The following is a 16,066-nucleotide window of genomic DNA, read 5'->3' as shown; positions in this document are numbered from 1 at the left end:
ATATGCACAACTATAACTTAGATAAAAGGAAATGCAAATTGAGTTCATAGGTATACTTATATTATTTTAAATTGAAACAATAAAACATGAAAAAAAATAGTCATTAGGCTATAGGAACTTAGAAGATAAAAAAATTCAGAGAAGAGTAGAAAAGCTGCCACGGCTTCCCGATAACCGTGACGAGTTCCTTATAAATAATTTCAGAGATCTAAACGCTACATGAGTTTGATCGGCTGCGCACAAGTTATTGTGGTTTTCGCTACATGTAATTAAAGCCTTATTGAATAATGAGCACGTCCGAAGATTGTTAGAACAACAACATGTGTTACAGCTTTCATAGTTACAGTATAGTTTACGTCTTTGGAGTGCTCAGCTGGTATAATTAAACTATATGGAAAAAACTCCTCCTGACACTGACTGCGGTCGTCTTCTTGGATTTAATGCTGACTGGTTCTTTAGTTGCTCGCAGTATGGGAAAATAACCGAAAACAAATGTTTTTTTTTTTTCTTTAAAACCTTTCTTGTTAATGGCGAAGAATTTATCGACATCTGACAAGTGATACTTGATAGTTTTTTTAATGCCTTCACTGAAGTTGCACACTCTAGCGTCAGTGAAAACCAGAGTTCACTCGAGTATTAAAGGACATTGGCTTATCGCTCCAGGAAAGTGCCCACAACTTTCTCTTATAACCTCCACATGTTTTAACAGATTAACAGAAATCAAGGAAATAGTCGCTAACCGAATTGATAAATAAGTAATAAGAGGCTACTTTTTAAACATCACAAACACCTGTCCACATGTCCATGTCACATGTCTATTGACGAATTAAGGCTTAAAATTTAGGGAATATTTTATAAAACGGTCGTCCAAAAGATAAATGCAGTTGACAATATAATGAAAATAGTAGTTCAGGAAAGCAAGCAAAACCTCTGAAAGAAACTGACCCTTTACTGAAGGTCCAAACTGAAAAATGAGAAAAAAAAGTTTTAGAAATTACATAAACTGAGGTTTGTGAAAACTCCGAGGCTCTCATACATGACTTATTGTCTCTTCAGTCCGTCATAATGCATAGTGTCGCAGAACACAAGTGTGTTCCCGTCGCAGATGTTGAATCATTTGTAGAGCGGTGTATGAGGGCGGTGGGAACTGATCAACATCACTGTAAAGCTCTAGCTCAAGTGCTGTGTGCGGCAGATGTTAGGGGACATTTTACTCATGGACTACACAGACTGGGTAAGCTTATATTGCCAAGCATGTACAGATTTTAGACCGCATCAGTGTGATCATAGCTGAAATCATACATACTACTGAGGTTAAATAGCTGGGCTGGGTTGTTCAAAGCTGGCCAGCTGGACCATGGCTGGACCAGTCATTTTTACAATGAAATAGGTTTTTTCCAAGAGTGTTTTTTTTTTTATGAAAAGCCATTTCCTTTGTGCGGATTATTTATAGGATTTGACTGCACTGACTGGGTAATTTTCATTAAAAGAGAAATTCTCATTATCTCGAGTAATGGTCTGGCCGGTCCTTTCTGACAAATGGAAAGTGCCCTAAGCCTATGCCAAGGCGTTTTCACAGATCAGGTATTTTTAGCATCATTTTGGAGCACTTTTTCAGCGATTAGGGAAGCACCGTTCCGTGCGCGTGCACATCCATAATGCGATAATTACCAAGAAAAAAAAAGGAAAGGCTATCAAAAAATCAGGACTACTTTCTTTCTAGTCTCCGGTTTTTGACGGATTTGTAAGTCTTACTCGACATTCAAAATGCGCGCGAAGATCGATCTAAAAATAAACTGGTCTGTGAAAACACCGTCGTATGGGCACTCCCCCTAGAGAATGTAGAAGTATTCGAAATGACTAAATTTCTAGGAAGCTGAATAGAAAGGGCTGCCAGATAACGTTTTAAGGAGGGCCATTACATTACATTACTCTAAGTAGTGTTGTTGGAAAAACAAGTAAATGTGTAGTTACTGTCTATGCATTTTTCATTTTTAGAGTTTTACGTTCGTGACATTCAAAATGGGAATATGCAACCACAGGGTGAGCCTACGATTGAAAGAGAAACTGGACCAACTGCCTTGGTAAACGGTAACAACTTGCTAGGACCGGTGAGAAAATTATTTCATTAGTGATCTTTATCCCCGAAATGGCCATTCTTACCCTAGGGTCGTATTGTTTTGATATAAATAAGAAATTAAATTAATATAAATATAAGTACTTAATTATCCTCTCCCCTTATGGGTTTTTTTTCAGGGATAACAAAGCAAATAATTCAAATGGTACATATTATGGTTAAGAAACCCAACTGGTAGGAGGCGAACCAGCTGGCTATTCACAAGCGGGGCCGAGGATTTGAACTCGGGACTATCGTGAACAAATCCAGCTAGCGGTCAGAGCTGGACCTGAAGTCGGAGCATTGCAAGTCCAGCGCTCTAACCGCTTGGCCTCCTTTCTTAGATTTGTTTCACAGTTTAATCTGTTTCGATCTTTCAATCGTTGTTTTTAAAAAGGCAGAATAGCGACATCTTCTCTATAGATGTATCTTATTACTTCTCTAGAAGATAATACAATTCGTTTCCCTAGCACCCCCCTACTGGATGTATGTGTAAATGCGGTGAATAACATCATTGCTGGTGGTACTTCTTCCCAAATGGATAATAATTTACACCGTGTTCTGTAAGGGATAATGTAATGGGTTGTGGTAAAGCTTGCCCACCAGGCTCCAGATGCCGTTCAAACGTGATCGCGCAATCTACTGGAAAGCACTAACCATCGGATAAGTGTTAGGGATAACAGTTGTGTTATCCTCTGGATAGAGATTTGCCCAGTGGATAGCTGCACTATCTACCATTTGAACCACTGGGTAATTGGTTAACAATTTTTATCAAGCTACAAGCGTCATTTAACTTTTTCAAAAGCAAGTGTAACTGAACTAGGTGTGTAAATGAATACCAGCGAGACCCATGCATTGCAAGGGTAACTCCCCGCTGAAATAAGCTTGAAGTAAATTCTGTTGTAAATTGGAAACCTTGGCATGAGGATCTAGGAATTAGCAATTGAATTCAAGTTCGTGGGGTCCACAACAAATCCCCCTGGAAACTAAGTGCCAATGAACTTGTTAAACATAATGAAAAAGTTTTGAAATGGGGCTTGCGCGGTTATATCCAGTTCCTGCCCCTACATTTAACTATTAAATATAGTGAACGAAATGGCAGAAGCGATCTTTGTTAGATGCCTTTAGAGTTTTTCTAGACGGCAAAACAGTCCGTATTTTTGCTTATTCAAGTACTCACAGTCAAACAAAAGGTCTGGACCGAGGCTGAAAACGCAACCTCGTCCCCAGGGCGCTTTTCCCTGGAGAGCGAGACTGGGGAGCCCTACAGGCCTAGCGCGCGTGAGTCTCTTACGCTACTCTTACGCTACACTAAACTGATTTTGAGAAAAAAGCCCAACTGTTTTGCAGTCTAGAGTTTTTCCAACAGTTGATTCCAACTTGTTTTACAACTGCTTTGATATAGGTTGTAGGTAATTTTTGTATGGATTTGGCGATTAAGAAAGCAAAGGAACACGGCGTTGGATGGGTAGTTTGTAAAGGTTAGTTGACATTGTAGGTAATGTACTTTTTGGCGTTACACCTTGCCAGGAAAGATGTCAAAACAATCAAAATTAGGAATTTCCCTCTCAGAACGCTGGGATCTTCTGGGTAAGCACGGAGAAATAGCTTAGAACATGAGTCTGGAAACTAAGAAAATCCCTGACACTCTTCATGACCGTTAACCGCTGGTTACAGTGAAATAAATTACACTATGTCTAAAACTAACCACCTTCTTGTAATAGGTGTAAAAGATAGTTATAATTCAACAATTTGCTACCTTTGTTTATGATTTATACGTTCTTTTACACAAACAATGCCAAAAACATATCACTAGCCTGGGACCAAGCTCCGGGGAAAAAAGAGAAACAGCAACCTCTCGGCTCGCTTCGCTCGCCTTTTTTTTTTCCTATTTTACCCTGTTTTTTGCCTTTTTTCCCCAATACGGAGCCTGGTCCCAGGCTCAGACTATCACACTTTCTGCTTCGGAATTTCTCGACGCCATAAAACTTATGATGTTAAATCTTCTATCCGTAGCAACCAACATTTACTAAAATTCGCAAAGTGCAGTGGCGGATCCAGGGAAGGGGCCCGGAACACCCGGTCCCCCTTAATTTTTGACCAAGCTATGTCCGAAGGGCCCAAAAAACATTTTTTTGAGACCGCCCCCCCCTTATCTTAGGCTCTGGATGACCGGACCCTCCCCCCTTATCTGAAGGTCTGCATCTGCCACTGAATTGTGTCTGAGGAATTGCCTAGTCCCTGTACGGCGTTTTCCCAGTCCCTCTCGGTCAATTCGTTTCGGTGACGTATCCGAGGCGAACGGGCGGGAAACGCCTCACATTTTTGCATGGACCACGTGACCCGAGACGCTTTGGCCGCGAGGAAAATGAGGCCTAGGGACTAGGCAATCTGAGGAATAGATAAACAGCTATTGAAAAGAAAGGGTCCTGGCTTTAAAATGTTCCAAAAAATCTGAGGAAAACCTTGACGATTGTAAGAGAGTTGCATTGATGGGATCCTTCCCTTAGCTCTTTTACGGTAACAAGACAATTACTACCCAAATTTTAAAGTTTATGGTAGTTAGGATCGTGATCGTTAGAATCACGAGTATTTTATGTCAGCTGTAGCCTTTTTAAAGACCGATTAATTTTTAAAATAAAACAAGAGTTAATATATATATATATTTTTTTACACACTAGTTATACGTTTCTCCTTTTTGGTTCAGGTTCAACCCACTTTGGCATAGCAGGATGGTACAGTAGCAAAGCCCTTGATCATGGAATGATTGTAAGTTAATGAAACTTCCGTTTTATTTAGTATTTAGCATGTGAGATAGGATTTTCAACAGTTTAACCTGCATTTTTCAGGGTATGAGTATGACAAACGCGTCGCCTGCAGTTGTACCAACCAGAGCGTTGAAGGTAATGCATTTTTTCATTAAATACGTTATTCACATTGCTTGGAACTACTGCCGCGTGCTAAATTTGGCCAATTTTGCTTTGACTCGTTCTTAGGTATAATACATAAATTTCAAGGTCTGTTGTCGCTAAAAGAACTTGATTTCCTACTTGCCACGAATGTGTGTCTGCACTGAGGTTGGCCAATATTAACCAAAGTGTTTAATTAGCAATTAATGAATGAGGCTGTGTAGGATATGAAGAATTAAGCAGATCGAGGAGGGTGTTATCCACAGAGGCCGAATATTTCTCCCTAGAATGGGACGCACGACCTCCCTCTCCACAGATATCGGCGCCCCACCGACTGAGATAGTCCTGTCAAAAATAATCAGAAATAAATTTGCCCCTACGAAATAAAGTTAAAAAATGGGAACGAGTCCATAGATATCAACCAAAAAAGCAAATACTTGAATTTTCCCGAGAAACTGAACTACTGCGCAAAAACTTGCATCTACTCGCGAATCTCTTGCTCGCGTTCAAAATTGAATTTTTGATGGTTCTTTTTCTCACATTTGTATTTTACACTAAAAAAATAGGGAAGCTCCAAGGGCCAGGACGAACACTCTTTACAAAGATGTACAAGCTTTGGCAACATTTTTAATTTGCGCCTACAGTTGTGAAACCAGAAATTATTGACCACAAATTTACACAATACGTAATAAATCATTTAGTGCTTTTATTTCCTTGAAGTTTCTCGCCGTCATCTTGGGAGCTCCTCTTTCTTCTCCCTGAACCACTGGTCTTAATGCCCTCTCCTTTACGAATGCATCACCGCAGTGACGATTTTCCAGTCCATTGAACATGATCAAAGATGCGTCCGGGCACAAAGTAAGGTTGCCCTAGTTTGGTTGATTTACCAGCGTTTCTTATTTGACACTTTACAGCCAACCATTGGAACAAATCCTATCTCTGTGTCCGCTCCAGGGAGAGGAGGGGACAGTTTTCAATTGGACATGGCTACGTCAGCAGTCGCGCAAGGAAAGGTTTGTCATGTGACTCCCCTTAGCTTCAGTGCACTGCGGTAAAACAAAACAAAACAAACAAAAACACACTTTATTTGTGTGTCAATGTATTTAGCACGAAAGTACTAATTGGGGACACTATATTTTACGTCTCCACCTGGAGACGGGACCGCCATTTTACGTGGTTATCCACGCGAAGGTCTACCCTGTTGCAGTACAAAGGGAGTACCTTCATTTCTCAGTTATTTTAAGACTCTGAGTATTGGTCCGGCCCCAGGAATTGAACCCGCGACCTTCCGCTCTGTAGTCAACACGCTCTACCGACTGAGCTAACATTGCCGCGGTTACTTTTACATTATAGGTTTTTAATTATAGAAACGAGTTTTAAGCACTAGTAAAATATAGTAGCTGCTCATAAAGAGATAAACTGGCGGTCACGGGAAAATAAATGTGGCATAGAGGGGAGTTTTATGGACATGAAACCTTTTGAGGGCAACCTGTTTGAATTAATCCCTCCCAGGCAACGAGGAGGTCCTCTAATTAATATTCTAAATTTTACAACAATCTAATTAATTTCCTTAAATCTGCACGCAAGAAATAATCACTCCTCATCTATTAGGCGTTACTGGTAACGCTGTGTAAGTTATTCGCCATATCTTACTTGGCAACATGATTAATCCAATTTAATGCTAGAATACGGGGTGTAGCACAAGTGACCTGTGGACTTCCAAAGATTGTTTCAAGCAAGCAAGAGGCAATATATAGGAGTACTTCTTTATGATCTCTCGAATTGCTTTAAGCTACTGCTATTGCCTATTGATGATAACTTATCAGGTGTTCTTCACACATTTGACCTTAAGTTTAGCATCGCTAACTACACTCTCTCTGCAGGTAGAAGTATGTAAGAGGAAGGGAACTGATATTCCCTTAGGATGGGGTGTCAACTCCAAAGGGCAGGTAAGAGTTCCCGTGTAAAGACGTTCGTTTTTGTGCACAAGTTGTGCACATGAAATCAACTGTTATTTTACCCCCCTACCCTGGGAGGGGTACTCAACAAAATTTTATACCCGGAGGCTCAACCCCGAGTTCCTACCCAGTTCCCTTTTATATCATTTTCGACAGAAAAAGGTACCCCTTTTGTATACCTGTTATTGACAAATGGTACCCCTTTCACATGCTAGTTTAGAGAGCCGCGTCCCTTTTAACTGCTGTAAATGCACCGTCTTTTAATTATGAATGAAACACTAAGCTGGGAAGATTTCCTCTATCTTTCACAGCCATAAAAATGTACCTGTAATAGCCCTTTTAGGTCCGTTCACAGACGGCAATGACAGATTTTCTTACCCTTTCATATATTTCAACTTGTGAAATCCTTACCGAGGGTCCTGAAGCGGGCGGGAGGGGAGAGGGGATTTTGTACCAAATTCCAGTTCGCAGCCTAATTTTGGTGCAGATCAGCCAAAATTTGGAAATCCCAGTTACCAAACGTGAAATCTCATTTCCAGTACTCGTCTGCGATCTGATGCGCATAATGAAGTAAAAGCCCTGGTTGATGCCGTTTGTATCATGTACCTTCACCTGGACTGAAGAAAATATCTCATTCTGCTGGTGAACACTTTTTCTCTTCCAACTTTTGTAGGCATAACCATATTAAAACCATTTCTGTCATCTTCACTTTCACCACTGGACAGTCCTTTTCAGTGATAAAACTCGTCAATTCTCTGTTTCTTTGTATGTACAGCTTCTGTACCAACCCGTACAGAGCACACATGCCCACACCTGAAAAACTTTAGGCGGGCACTGATTGACTTCTTATTACTCTTGTCCATTGTGGGTGTTTTACCACAAAGCAATATTCTCATGCTTTTACCATCGTCTGCCAATCTCACATCGTCTGTTTCTTCGAGAAACACCGTGAGTTTCTCATCAGTTTGAGGCATACAACTAGTCCCAACTTTTCTTTCTAACGGTCTTTGTTTACAGCTTTTTGGTTGTTTTACCCATGTTGTTGGGGGCTGCGTTGCCCATCTAGGTAGGAGTGTCACAACTAGTGGAGCCTAGCTTGAACGTGATGAACTCTGACTAAAGACGTTGTTCATTTTTCCTTTTTGAAAACATGACACTCGCCAGATCACTCGGAAGAACAAAGGAGGTGAATAGGAAGTGATTCACTAAACCTGCGCTTTTCCATGTGGTCTCAATAGTCCGCAATACGAACGGCGCTTTCTGAGGTTACCTGGTTCAACATAGTCCACAAAAACATTTTTTACCACATGATTGGCAAATCCCCTTTTTTGTGGGGGAATCTTCAAATAGTTTCAATTCCACGCCATTTGAACTCTGTCACGCGTAAACGTGCACATGTCATTCCCACGACAACAAAGCGATGAATTGACCCGACCAGCTAACGGAGTTGCGACGTGGCAAGGGACGCGAAGGAAATACAAGAGTGACATGGTCATATGTGTTAACTGAGGTCACTGGTGCAGAATTTTATTTCTTTTAAGAACAAAAATAGGCACAGTTGAGCAATTGTGTCTAACAACTTAGTCAAAGATCGTGAAAGGAGAGAAATGCCATTCCGATTGTAGAAATTGTTTACCCTTTTCCTTTCCAGTGGTTAAATCCCAGCCCCAGTGCCGTCAATCCCATTGTCCCGGAACATAAAAAGGCAAATCCTAGTTCCCATTTTACCCCTTCCCGTTTCATATACCTGAAACTTGAAAAGTACCCCTTTCTGCGGAGACTCCTTGTACATTATAGGGAGTACCCCTCTCCCCTTTTATTTATACTCTAAGTGGAGACATTATAAAATTGTAACAACAAAAATATTTAAACAGCGCAGTAAATGTACTAAGCACACACAGAAGCCTAAGGGAAGACTGTATTTTTTACGTTTACTACTGAAGATGAGACCGCCATTTCTACGTGGTCATCCGAGCCACGCGAGCATCTTACTATTTACACAGCAAAGGCATGTCTTTCTCTCTAAGTTTGTTTTGAGACTCTTCTAAAGTATTCGTCCGATCTGCCTAGGAAATTACACCCGGCCCGTGACCCCCGCCCGGCAGAGGCTCGAGAGTCTGACGGTAACTACCGGATCTCCAAAGCTCAAATATGGTTTCAATAGTTTTCCAGATAATATAATAAATCTATCGCGGATCGGTCAAAAAACAGGGGCGTAGCTACGCACGGTACTTACGTGCGTACATGAAAAAGTCGAGGGTAAAAAATATATATATAATAAAAAGAGAATTATCTGAAAAAAGCAAGTAAAGTTAAAGAGCACAATTTGTTTCTTTGAAATATACTTCTTTCTTAAGCAACGGACGCTTCTTTTTTACACCCGATGTGAGTTTCAAGGAAAGCGACTAGTGATTCATTGATGGACTGATATATTTCGAGAAAAGGCGGGAAAATTGCCCAGATAGCGGCAAGCTGGCTATACAAGTATAAAGCATGAAAATTGACTGACTTGTTAGCTTTATCTGGCTGAAGAATTGTTATTTTATCCTAGGAAACTGCTAGCCCTCGAGAAGTTTTAGATGAAGGAGGTGGCCTTCTACCTCTAGGTGGTAAAGAGATTACAGGTCTGAAAAAACTATTAATTTATAATTTTCCGTGATTTAATTTCTACATAAAATGTCATACTTTAGAAGAATATAGATAAGTTTGGTACTCAGTTGAATATAAGTTGGTATTCAGGTGAAACAATATAGAACAAGGACAATAGTAAAAGTGGTTTTTGTAAAGTAAGACTGACACTATATAGACATGAGGAACGAAGCAGCCTTTGTTTACCTTGATTGTCAACTAAAACCAAACCGCTGAACAAGGAGATTGGGGTGGGGGGCTGTTGGCAGGAAGTAGAAAAAGGATCATTGAGTGAATAAATATATTATGACCATTTTAACAGGGCCGGGGGGAGCTAATTACATAAAAGAAAACATAAAATTGTTTCTTTATCTACTCTTCTAAATGAGGTAGTTGGGTTGATTCTTTTTTGGTAACCCGCTTTAAGTTAATTTCTTCCCCTGAACTTTAGTTCTGCATTTTATTAATTTTTATCATTAATTCGTCTTTTTTATATCTACTCTTTTAATAGGCGGCTATAAAGGCTTTGGTTTAGCGATGATGGTTGAGGTTTTTTGTGGAATCTTGTCTGGCTCAGCATTTGGACCTCATCTCAGGAAGTGGCAGGGAGAAGAAATGGGACAAGCTGACCTGGTACTAGAGGAAATTATCTCAATTCCTATGGTATCTATGTATTAAGTCCCCGGGCACCTGTTGATCCACAGGAGAACTGGTTTTGCATAACATTTATGAGTGTATTGACGAGTTTAGTATACATGGGTTTATCTTTTTTGGATACCAGACACAGGTCGTCGCCTCATCCTTCTCCCCGCAGCGATGGCTTACTTCTGTACCTGAGTTTCTGCTTCTTTCGGTCTCTGGACTTACCTCTTGACTTATCCTAACGGTTAGCGTTTGGTAGTGGGGGGCGCCCGGTGGGATTTTATTACAATGTCCCCCTAAAACGTTAAGAAAACAAACGGTAAATTCAGTTCGTGAAGTGTCCAAATGTCTGGTACCTTACACCATACAAGGGCTGCCTTCTTTATACGTGTATATTAGCGTGATTTATATCCTCCAGCTAGACTGAAAAAATGACCTTTGAGAAACGAGCGTAGAAATTCGACACTACCCGGATCTCGGAAGTGCTTCTGGTTGCTCATGTTGCGAGAGAAATTTTACTTAACCAATTAGAAGCGCTTTTAAACAAGTCTAGGTAGCGACGCATCGATCATCAGTATGGAATTTTTGAGCTCGTTTATCAGACGTCACTCTGCGGGAAACCAGTTCTGGCGGGCGCCACGAAATGTCGGCTGTTTTCTCTGGCTAATATCAAACTCATAATTCTTTTCATATTGTTCCACGTTTCTTCGTGAAAGTATCCGGCTTTGCGTTTTTATTTCACTAGGGTCATTGCTTTGTGGCTCTGAATCCGCAAATGTTTGCTGACGGTTTTGAGGACAGGATGCAGTGTCTGATGGATCAATACAGAAATATGGAGCCCGTATGTTCTGCAATTTGTAACAAAGACAGTAAATACATTTAACGAAAAATATCAAAATGTAGTAAGAAAAAAAAGTGGCACTCAAAACGTTTTTCAAGGCCGTCACTTCTTCAAAGCAGAATAATCGCGCAAACATTTTCAAAGCTGCCTGTGTCTGGTAGCGTGTTTTGACACATGATGGCAACTGCTTTAAGATTTCTTCAAGTTCAGCCATTTCCAAGTCGTTCATAGCTCTCTGTAGACATTTTTCCTACTTGTAAATAACCCCTGCTCACCTTTGAGGTCTTCACTTACTTAATTATCTCACAAACATTTTCAAAACTGCGCGTCATGTTGGACAAGGCAAAGAAAACAAGTTTAGCGTGAAGTCACAGTCTATGTTTCTGCTCCGGTACTGTGAAAGATCATGGGCAACAGCCAATTGCAGCGCGCGTAGCATTCACCACATTTTCTAAAGTATAGGACAATAATAAGTTTAAATGGTGCTGTGCAAAACGGCCAAGACAGAGTACGAGGACAGCTAAAGCAGAGTATTCTATTTTTGGGCCAAGTTTAACTCAAAAGTTAAAATCCAGCATGTCAAGGTACTCTTTATTAGCTCAGTAATCCAGCGTGATGGGAATTTTTTAGGCAGAGGGCGAGCCAGCAGTGCTTGTAGCAGGCGATCCGGAAAGAGAACACATGCGCAAAGTAAAGCAAGATGGTGGGATTTGTTATCACGTGAACATATTACATGCTTTGGTGAGTGTTTATGTAGAAATTGAGACTGAGATATACAAGGTTACCGTAAAATTCCGAAAATAAGCCCGTCCGTGTATAAGCCGCCCTCCCCCCAAACCGGTAACGCAAAAAACCCTCCGTTAAATCGCCCCTCCAAATATAAGCCCCCCAGGGGCTTGTACTTGGAGAATTGCCCTCAAACACAAAGTAAAACAAAGCAAAAACGGTGAATTTACTTCCAACTATAAGTCTAGCTCTATCGCTTTTGAAATGCAAATTTCTCTCCATAGGTAAGCCCCTCCAAAAATAAGCCCCTCAAAAAGGGCATTTGAAAAATATAAGCCCCGGGGCTTATTTTTTGGAATTTTACGGTATATCAAAAGCAGGAGGAAAAACAAAAATTGGTTGAGAATTTTTTCAAAGAAAAGGATATTTCCATAAAATTGCTTGGTATCCAGTCTTATGGAATGGCGTTACGTGTTGCTCAAACAAAAATTCTGACCTATTATACGGACGTGGCTTAAAGCTTAAAAGCGGAGCTCCTTCAATACTAAATAATAAAATTTAGTTGAAGCAATGAACTTTGAGATATTTTAACCCAAATAAATAAATACCCCTGACAGAAATAAAATAACTAAGCGTGAGCGAGAGATCTGATGAAAAAGTAATAATCTGATCAGCGGATAACTGTTTAACAAAAATGCTTACTCACTAGATAGTGTACTTTAGCTAGTGATACAGTCTCACAGGTTAGCGGACGCACATTTGGTCGACTGTCAATTGTTTTTGTTTGGATGACGTTTATTGCTCTCTCATCCTCATATCAATATGACCGCTTGGGATCCTTGCTCAGTGACATTTCATACTGGCCCAATTAATTGGCTTGTACGTGCTAAGCAGTGCAGTCTTCTGATAACGAAAAGTTATTGGTAGGATACGTCCCATTCAGGGCCGTTTTTCTCCAGTCTTGAATCTTTGGCTCCTGGGGACAAGGTAAGCGTTGCGTGATGTCACTAAAGGAGGTTGCGTACGAGACTACGTGACATGGAGAAAGTGCGGGAATACATGTATAGGTGACGCAGTACAGCAGTAGGGGAACCAAATGACGGTGACATCTTGTGGGGGCACCCAACGACGGTCTCCTCCTAAATACATAGAAAACACTTTTTTGGCTATCCAGAGTACTTTTAAATCTCTAGAAATGTATTCTGAGTGAAAAAGTGTATCTGTTCGGTCATCCTAGGGGAACTTGAGTCTTTTCGAAATTACAAGGGCTTCAGTATTATTTTCCCGAAAATTTTAGATGCCATTTAACGTATTGCAAAAGTGAGAATTTTTCTGATTCCTCTCTCCATCACATTTTTAAATTCGAAAATTTTAGGTTTCTTTTCTGGTACGAAAAATAGCCTAACCTGAGCAGTGAAATGTGAAAAATTAAACCTCAGAAAATCGTAGGGAATTTTTTAGATAAGCTTCGAAAATTGAGCATGAAGGGAACTGTCCTCCAGAAATTTTTTAGCCGTTCTCAAGAAATAGAAAATTCTCGGCAATATTTGCTTCTGCGAATGATTACTTGTACAGAAAACTGTCGTTGGGTGCCCCTGACCTTGTTCTCCTTAGAACTTTATAATACACTTACAGTAGTACAGTTACGAGTGGCATAAATTACAGTACCAGGTTCTGCAACATTGTTTGCAAAATAAAATATTTCTAAGCAAGACAAATTGCTACATTGTTTTAGATGCAGTCCCAGCCCCTTATCCCTCTTAGGTCATGCTATCTGTTACTGTAACGTGCTTCATAGCCCGAAGTCGTTGAAATAACTTCAGATTTCAAATAATGTCTATCATTTGAAGAGGAAAAGTAATGACCGAGTGATTTTTCTGCTTTTCAGAATGACCTTGCTGACAGATTGGGAGTGGCACATTTACCAACGTCGTGAAAACCACGCAGATTTGCATTTTCTGTGGCTACAACGTCGTACTCAATCTTTTTTCGCGTAAATCAGCTTATTATATATCAGCCCGTTGCTGACCGAAGGTTTTGGCCTGGTTATTGGCATATTTATAATTAACAATTAGTTCATACGTCAGCGTGCGTATATCGAGATATTAAGCACGCGGGAAGTTTGGAGAACAGAAAGAGGCGTAAGAGTTGCTCAAGGCGCAGCCGAGAGCAGCTCTAGCCTTTTGAGTGCTCTCCAAACTTTGCAAGTGCTCAATGTCTCGACATAGGCACAGCTGAAGCATGAACTAATTGTTTTATAACATTATCAAAGCGATCAATGCAGCAGTATTTCAAATTTTTATTATTAGAGCCGCGGTCAAAGCAGTACGCGTCTATGTCTGTGTGACTGTATTTTTTTACCTCGCAGTTATGTTTTTGTCTGGAACCTGACAGAAAGTTTACTCTAGTTGGTTAACATAGCATTCAAAAAGATTGTAAAATCCATATTAAGGTGCCGGAAAACTATTAATTCATCGAAAAATTCTTTTGGAAAGAAATGACTTTGCAAAGAGTGATTTGCACACGCCATAGCCTGCACAGCTCGCGCAGATGACAACAACAACAACACTCACCTCTTTCCCCTACTATCAGTTAACAAATTCAAAAGGTTTCTGTTACATTTACGTTATAAAACACATGGCTAACGCTTCATCGTGTACTGTTGAGTTATGGATACACTTGGGAGACGTCTTGGAACGATTGCTAAGCTCACAAGAACTCGAGGTATAGTTTATTGACGTCATTAGCGTGCTTAATGGGAGTATGAAGCATGCTCGCGCTATTGAATTTGATTAGGGGAATATTCTATTGTAGCTATGGTATTAACCAAAATAAACCAAAGAAGCAATATAAATACAATAGAAGGTATTTTTGTCGAATAACTCAATATATATTGTTAGTATATACACACTTAGTTATCTTGCAATTGGTGATTTAAGCAATCTGATTGGTTCGCTATCTCGGACTATTCAACAATATTCACCTCCTAGAGAATGGATAATGTGTGAGCTCGGTGTTTTTCCCTTTTTTTTTAGAGAACGATCTGTTAAAAGTCGACAAAATCCTAGGGCTGACTTTTTTTTAGGCAAGAAAAGACTTGGAAGCATTCAATACCGCGTGTTTCAATTTACTGTAGCTGAGTTTTGTGCTCGATGGATTGTTTACAACTCCCGTGTATTCGCGTAGAAGAAGCCGTTTCGTGAACTCAGCTAGCGTTTTTTAACAAGAAAATTTTGGCTCAAAAATCAAAGTTTATTTATGACAAACAAATTTAAAAGGAAATGTAAATAAATTCTACGTTTCAAGTAAACAGGAAAAAGAATGATACAGGAAGACGACGTCTTACCTCGAGCAACCGAGCCGCCATTTTTGTCAGCACTTCATGCGAAGAACGACACAACAAACCCTTTTGGCTATAAACTTGGCGAGTCAACAGAGCTCTACTTTTCTTCTCAGGTAAGGAAACAGTTCAAACTTTTAGCGGTTCCATTTAAGCCATTACGCTGTTGTTTGCGAAATGATAAACTTGTGAATTGCCATGTTTGAAAATTCTGCAAAGATCTATTTTTAAACTTAAGCTTGATTTGATCTGTCAATCAAATCGTACTTTTTAATTTTTAATAGTTTCCTCTCTGATTTTGTTGAGATCACTTCGTGTGTATATACTAAAACAATTATTCTTTTCAATCTCGGTGAATAGTGGCTTTGGGAATATTTACCTCGCCGTTTTCGCGGCTCGGTAAATATTTAGCCACTATTCACCTCGATTTCAAAGAATAATTGTTAATTATTTATCTGTTTTAGTTATTTTTAGTTCTTATATACCTAAGCGATCAGAATGACTATAATCGCGTGAATCCCCAGTAATTCTACATGCATGTAATAGGTGACGTAAGCAATGAAATCGATCAATTAGATAGGTTGGTGGAATCGTCTCAAGCACTCAATTTACTCCTGCCAATGGATCTCCCTGGTTGGACGACGTTTTGCTTACCGATACTCAGCGGTACAAAATAAAGGGCTGTATCATAATCTGTTTTAGTTATTTGTGGCTCTTACATAAGTTTTTACATAAGTGATCAGAAAAGACTATAATCACGTAAATCCCCAGTAATTTTACAAGCATGTGATAGGTGACGTAATACATACACGCACTTTATTGGCTCGTCCCCAAAGGGCTTCTCAGAGTCAGTGTTACAAGAATAATTAAAAAACACACAAACACACAGACAGAGAAGGCTAAAAA

General features: G+C 39.9%; 1 protein-coding gene across 1 annotated transcript; it reads left to right on the top strand.

Annotated features, from left to right (window-relative positions):
* The first annotated feature begins 962 nt into the window (after positions 1-962).
* On the top strand, positions 963-13,894 carry LOC140921151 (uncharacterized oxidoreductase YjmC-like). The gene is made up of 12 exons (XM_073371120.1): positions 963-1,234; positions 1,999-2,111; positions 3,522-3,597; positions 4,824-4,885; positions 4,966-5,019; positions 5,940-6,038; positions 6,909-6,974; positions 9,535-9,607; positions 10,123-10,244; positions 10,999-11,094; positions 11,725-11,835; positions 13,709-13,894. Exons 1-12 carry the CDS (start codon positions 1,066-1,068, stop codon positions 13,754-13,756), a joined length of 1,089 nt encoding a protein of 362 aa, XP_073227221.1. The 5' UTR covers positions 963-1,065; the 3' UTR covers positions 13,757-13,894.
* The last annotated feature ends 2,172 nt before the right edge of the window (positions 13,895-16,066 follow it).

The sequence above is a fragment of the Porites lutea genome, chromosome 12, assembly GCF_958299795.1.
Source record: "Porites lutea chromosome 12, jaPorLute2.1, whole genome shotgun sequence".
NCBI classification, from domain to species: Eukaryota; Metazoa; Cnidaria; class Anthozoa; order Scleractinia; family Poritidae; genus Porites; species Porites lutea.
The sequence above is the reverse complement of the archived record's forward strand: the minus strand, read 5'-3'. Positions and strand labels throughout refer to the sequence as shown.